The sequence below is a fragment of the Myotis davidii genome, unplaced genomic scaffold, assembly GCF_000327345.1.
Source record: "Myotis davidii unplaced genomic scaffold, ASM32734v1 scaffold646, whole genome shotgun sequence".
Taxonomy (NCBI): Eukaryota; Metazoa; Chordata; class Mammalia; order Chiroptera; family Vespertilionidae; genus Myotis; species Myotis davidii.
Genome location: NW_006296801.1, coordinates 205,910 through 212,468, shown reverse-complemented (window position 1 = coordinate 212,468; position 6,559 = coordinate 205,910). Strand labels below are relative to the sequence as shown.

Sequence of the window (6,559 nt, the reverse complement as noted above, 5' to 3'; positions counted from 1 at the left end):
GCTGGACCCCACAGCACACAGTATTTGTTACAATGTTCCTTAAACTGCAGGCTCAGAGGCCTGCAGCCGCAGGCAGGGAACGTTGGTTTCCTCCATCACTGAGGCAAGCAAGGCTCATGTTAGTTTCAAGCTGCCTGGCTGCTGGCCGCCATCTTGGCTAGCAGTTAATTTGCATATCTCGCTGATTAGCCAATGGGAAGGGTAGCAGTCATACGCCAATTTCCATGTTTCTCTTTTATTAGATAGGATATTTTAATTTTAGAGAGAGGAAAGGAGAGGGGGAGAGAAGGAAACATTGACTGGTTGCCTCCTGGCTGCACCCTGACTGGGACTAAACCTGCAACCTGGGCATGTGCCCCGACTGGGAATTGAACCAAACCTGAGACCCCTTGGTGCACAGATGATGCTCAACCAACTAAGCCACACCGGCCAGGGCAACATGCACATTTCTGTTAACTAGTCTCTAAGTTATGGAATTAACATTTGGACATTTGAAATTTGCTTGTTTTTCAATCTTTTCAGAGGTGATTTTGCAGTTTGAGATTGTCACCTTTGATGGTAAAAGAATGGCTCAGAGGCTAGAGTAATCGTGGACTTTAGTATAACTATGACGGGGTAACCAGTGTATATCGAGAAGATTGACTAGCTACAGTAGGAGGAAATTGTGAAGGAATGGGAAGTATTTTGGATTGATAGGGAGTTTTTAATTCATTTAAACAAAAGATACATTTTGAGTGCCTGTTCTTTGGTGGTGAGTACACAGATTAAGATATAGGTGCTTCTCCCTGACCGGTTTGGCTTAGTGGATAGAGCGTCAGCCTGAGGACGCAAGGGTCCCAGGTTCGATTCCAGTCAAGGGCATGTACCTTGGTTGCGGGCACATCCCCAGTGGGGAGTGTGCAGGAGGCAGCTGATAAATGTTTCTCTCTCATTGATGTTTCTAACTCTCTATCCCTCTCCCTTGCTCTCTGTAAAAAATCAATAAAATATATTTTTAAAAAAAGATTAGGTACTTCAAGGTGTTCAAGCTAGGAAATAGGCAGAGTATTAAGTGCTGTGATGGGGGCTGGGGAGGTGGGGTTTATTATGGGAGCCATTGCAGTTTTTTGTGTGAGGGACTGAAGTGGTAGATTAGGATACAAGTCTGGCCAACTTAGAATGTCAAGGAGGAAGACTAAAGGCAAAGATTCTAGTTAAGAACCTGCTATAGTCCTAGCTTGTTTGGCATAGTGGATAGAGCATTGGCCTGTGGACTGAAGGGTCCTGGGTTCGATTCCCAGTAGGGAGCATGCAGGAAGGCAGCTGGTCAATGATTCTCTCTCATCATTGATATTTCTATCTCCCTCTCTTTTTGTCTCTGAAATTAATAAAAATACATTTAAAAAATATATATTTCCACAAGAAGTTGTGGAATCTTGTATGCCATTTAGAAGCAAGGAAACTTATTCACCATGTAGGATTATTTAAATTGTAGTTATTCTAGCCCTAGCATTCAAGTACAGTTTTGTTATAGCATGTTTTTTAAATAATGTGAACTAGTTCACAACTAATTGCTAAATAGGGCAGTGATGTCAGTAGAACCCAGAAGTCCCATTGGTTGATATGCAGTTTTCCCCAACACATTAACACCCATTTCCTACAGTTTTATAATAGTTAACTGGAGGAATACATGTGTTTATGTCAGAAATAAGAAGCTGTGTCATATATTGATAGGATCGCTCAGGAGTAGAAACAGGAAGTTACTGCAGTCATCTGGGAAATAGGAAGTAGGTGGAGGCTTGGACCAAACTAGGCCATAATGAACATTATGAAAGCCTACCTTCCTAGAAAAACACATGTACACAGGAGGTGTGCACAAGAATGTTTATCGAAGCATTGCTTTAATAGTGAATAACGAGGCCCTGTCCTGGTAGCTCAGTTGGTGAGAGCATTGTCCTAATACGCCAAGGTTGCAGGTTCGATCTCTGGTCAGGGCACTTATAAGAAGCAACCAGTGAATGCATGGATGAGTGGAACAGCAGATCAATGTTTGTCTCTCAAATCAATTAAAAAAAATTTTTTTGAAGTGAATGACTAGAATACCCCATCAATAGATTGGATAAACTATGCAGTTTGAATTAAGTTACTAGCCAAAGAGAAATGTCATATATACAGATGAATATGAGTCGAGTTATATAAGCTAGAGATACAAATTTGGCAGTCATTAGGATGTAGATGCTGCTATAAGGCCACAGGACTGGATAAAATTACTAAGGCAGTAAGTATAAATAGAAAAGAGCTCAGAGAAGTGAGCCCTGGGAGACTATCATGTAGTTTGGGGAAAGGAGGAAGAACTATCTAAAGAAACTTGAGAAAATGATTTTCTGAAACAAGTGTTTTCAGGAGACAGAAATTAATTGTATCAAATACTGATAGGAAGGATGAGAGTTCCATTTAACAACATGGAAATTCTTGGCAAGAGTTTCAGTGGAATGTTGGAATTGAAGGCCTGATTAGAATGCTTTTAGAGAAATTGGGAAGAGGAAAATTGAAGAACTTCAAACTCCCACCACCACATCTACTTACCTAACTCTTCTTGTGCCAATATGTTACTTTTTCTCCTGTTACTATGAAGAGCTGTCTATGCCTCTGGTTGAAGCCAACCCCTTCTATTGTGTATTTGATTCTGTCTTCACTAAATCTCCCCTTCCTCTCCTACATCATCAGTTATTTTCTTTCTACTGCACCATTCTGGTCAGCATATAAACAAGCTGATATCTTTCCTGTTAAAAAAAAAATCTCTTGACCCAACTTTCTCCTTTAGCTACTGCCCACATTTTCTTCCCTTTACAGAAAAATTCTTTGAAAGGACTGTTCAGGTGCAGGCATGGAATAAGCAGATTTAATCAAGTTGTGGTTAAGCCATGTGAGGATGATGAAGAGATAAAGAAACAAGCAAGTTAAAATGGTATGCAAGTGTGTAACTTAAGCTGCTTAAGCGTGGGAAACCGCCTCTAGTCTTCTCTAGCAGAGAGGTGTAGACAAGGAGCCAGGAAGGCTGGTGACCCTTGAAGCCCTGGCAAAGGTCAGAGCTATGCACCCACTGTTTAGTCCAGACAATGGTAGCTGAAGCAAATTCCCCACCAGATAGTCATGTAAATCCTTACTGATAAGATATTCTGTCTTTTACTGGAACTTGCCTGCCTATGGGCTATGGGTGGATCCCAAACTGAATAAAAAGATGGTGAGGCCTGAGCACAAGCGGAGTCCATCCTCTTGGCATGGGCTCTCGCCTGGCCCCCCCAATTCCCAAATTATTTCTTGTCTCGTCTCTTTCATTTGTGTGCGGCCCTCTTCCAGATCCTGAACCCTGAACCACGTGCGACGTGGGGGAACATACATACTTAAGAGAAAACTTGAGAGGAGTGAGAGATGTGAAAAGGGGGTGGTAGCAATGAACAAAAGCTCCCCATGAAGGTCAAGGAATCATTGGAAATAGGGTCCTCAAGCTGGAAAGAGGTGTTAGTGTTGGAGAGTGGGGTGTTGAGATCATAGAAGAGTCTGAGTTATTGCTAATGACCAATTCAAGGTTATGACCAAAGTTGTAGCTGAGACAGAATAGGAAAAACTATTGAGTCTTTCAGTTCAGCCGACATACTGAGAGGCAAGACACTGTAAGCATCATCTGTATGGGCATTGAAATCACAAGAAATATACTGGAGTAGTATTGTAGAGAGAGTAAGACAGGAACTAAGTTCTTAAAGGAACAATGGGGAATTGGGACTGTACAGTAGATAACTGCAGTAAGAAGTACGCTGGTAGCAGAAGCCCTATCTGATGGCATGTTTTTTATAGGGAGCAAAATTCAGGCCTAGTATTGCCAGATATTTTGATATTTTGCAAGAGGAAACTGGATTTTTATGTGAAAAAGACTTAAAATACTAGCTGTGTGTGTGTGTTGTTTTTAAATACTGTGCAGGCCAAATAAACTGTGTCATGCTTTGGCTGTTTTGGCTCAGTGGATAAAGCACAAGTTCACAAATTGAAGGGACCTGGGTTTAATTTCTGTCAGAGGCATGTAACTAGGTTGCAGGCTCCCTCCCCAGCTCACGTTGATGTTTCTGTCTCACCCTCTCCCTTCCACTCTCTAAAAATCAATGGAAAAAGATCCTTGGGTGAGGATTAACAACAAAACAAAATGTCAGAGACTGAATTTAGCCATTGTCACAATTTTATGAACTCTGCTTTTAAAATAGAAACTACTGCCCTAACCAGTTTGGCTCAGTGGATAGAGCGTCGGCCTGGGGACTGAAGGGTCCCAGGTTCGATTCCAGCCAAGGGCATGTACCCTGGTTGCCGGCATATCCCCAGCTGGAGGTGTGCAGGAGGCAGCTGATTGATGTTTCTCTCACATCGATGTTTCTAACTATCACTCTCCCTTCTTCTCTGTAAAAAAAAAATCAATAAAATATATTTAAAAAATAAAATAGAAACTACTAAGGTGCCCTGGCCAGCTTGGCTCAGTGGATAGAGCGTCGGCCTGCGGACTGAAGGGTCCCAGGTTTGATTCCAGCCAAGGGCACATGCCTGCGTTGCGAGCTGGATCCCCCGTAGGGGGCGTGCAGAGGCAGCCGTTCAGTGTTTCTCATCATCGATGTTTCTATCTCTTTCTCCTCCCTTCCTCTCTGAAATCAGTAAAGAAATATATTTAAAAAAAAAAAAAGCTACTAAGGTGTGTGAGTCCACGGTTGTCAAACTGGCTGGCTGGCTGCCTTGCCATAGTTCAGTCTGCAGGTGTAAAGAGGGACTGTACAAGCTGATCACCAAGCAGCACTTGAAGTACCTGGCAGTTTGTCACTTGCCTAATTGATTACTGCTCAAACAGATTTTATTTCACCCCATATTTGTTTACTTCAGTTCTAACCCTGATAACGGAATTGCTTTTGAAGAGAAACACACCTAACCTTTTATGGCCAGAACTTCCATTAAAGTAGACCTCATACAATAAAAGAAATAGGGGAAATTTTGAAGGTTCTTTAAGCCTTAAAAAAAAAAAAAAGGCTAGTTAATTCCTAAACAAATTTTACTGTTATAAAATATTTAATGTTTCTTCAAAATCTTCATTTTCCTTTAGTCATACTGATGACTGAGAATATTTTTTGTATTAAAGTAGAAGTCCTCAAGATGGTGTTTGACTGTATTTGAACTTGGGCAGGGCCGCAACACTCCCTAGACTTAGTTTCCTTATCTGTAAAACAGATTAAAAATACATGCCCTACCTACTTTGATTAGGATCAAATGAGAGTGTGAAAAGGTTACATCTTGACTTTGTATGGGTGCTTTGTGTCATACAGTATACTATTAAAGAATAACAACTTGCCTAAAGCTAGTGAGCTGCTTTCTCTGTTTAGAGAAAATAGTTTAGATTAGAATATACTTAAAATTTAGGAAACCCTGGGAATATGAGTGGGTATATAATCTGCTTCCAAAAGCAACTTTCCTATTGAAAGATGACACTGGGTATCACTGTGTGAGGTACTGGCTGAAAAGTATCCTCTCCAGGTCTGAGAGCATGACTGGTACTGTGGTTAAAATCCTGTTCATTCAGGAGACACTTGATATACACACTTTCTTTGGGCCTCCCATCACCTTCCCTTGCTTTCTCACCCTGTACTCATTTTTTTTTCCTCACCAAAATGAACAATTATCACTTGATTTATAGTTAATGTAGTGAGTCTCTGCTAGCAGCATTTAATACACACTCAAAAGAACAAGTCTTAACTGAGAAATACAGGATGCCTCATTTTCATGGTAATTTTTTAAGTCCCAGTGATGAAAACTAAGGCAGCTTCCTCAAAGGAAGTGACATTGATGAATCCAGTGCAGCCAGTGTGCTGAATCTGAGGAGACAAAGTCTTTATAACGTCCAACTAGACTGTCTTGTGACTTAGTCTGAGTCTTTTGGAACAGTTACTCCTTCTTGTTAGTTGTATGGTTGTTATACAGCCATGGAAGGAACAAGCTGAATGTCAAAATCATCAACAATATACCTGGAAGATAAAACACAATAAAATAAAAACAAATCTCTAAAATTCATAATCAACAAGTAGGTATAACTTAAGATTATATGTACAATTACATACCAAGAGATTGGAAAGCAATGTTTAAAAGAATTAGCTACATCAATTATACATAAAATGTAGATCATTTCTAAATCTAATATTCTTGCATTATTCTTCTTCAACCATGAACCCTTAAAAACAATATGTACTTGGTAAAACCAGTAAGATCTAAACATAGAGGATAAACCAAACCTGAATAGTTGGAGTTCTAGTTCTGACTCCATTACTGACTTGCTGAGCGAGAACCTCTGGACTTGGGTCTCCATTTGCTCTTTAAAATGGCAACACTGGAGATTGGGAACCAAGATGGCGGCATAGGTTAACGCCGGAGTTTGCTGCCTCGAACAACCACTTCAAAAATACAATTAAAAGACGGAACGGACATCACCCAGAACCACAGGAAAGCTGGCTGAGGGAAAATTCTTCAACTAGAAGGAAAAAGAACAGCATACTGAGGC

The 6,559-nt window shown here is 40.6% G+C and overlaps 1 protein-coding gene across 1 annotated transcript in view; it reads right to left on the bottom strand.

Moving 5' to 3' along the window:
* Nucleotides 1–4,668: 4,668 nt before the first annotated feature.
* The window catches only part of AQP11 (aquaporin 11), a gene marked incomplete at its 5' end in the record, with an annotated part of 13,023 nt that continues 11,132 nt past the window's right edge, over nt 4,669–6,559 (bottom strand). Inside the window, one exon of the mRNA XM_006772522.2 lies at nt 4,669–6,029. Coding sequence (XP_006772585.1) covers nt 5,950–6,029 — 80 coding nt within the window. The remainder of the gene's footprint in view (nt 6,030–6,559) is intronic.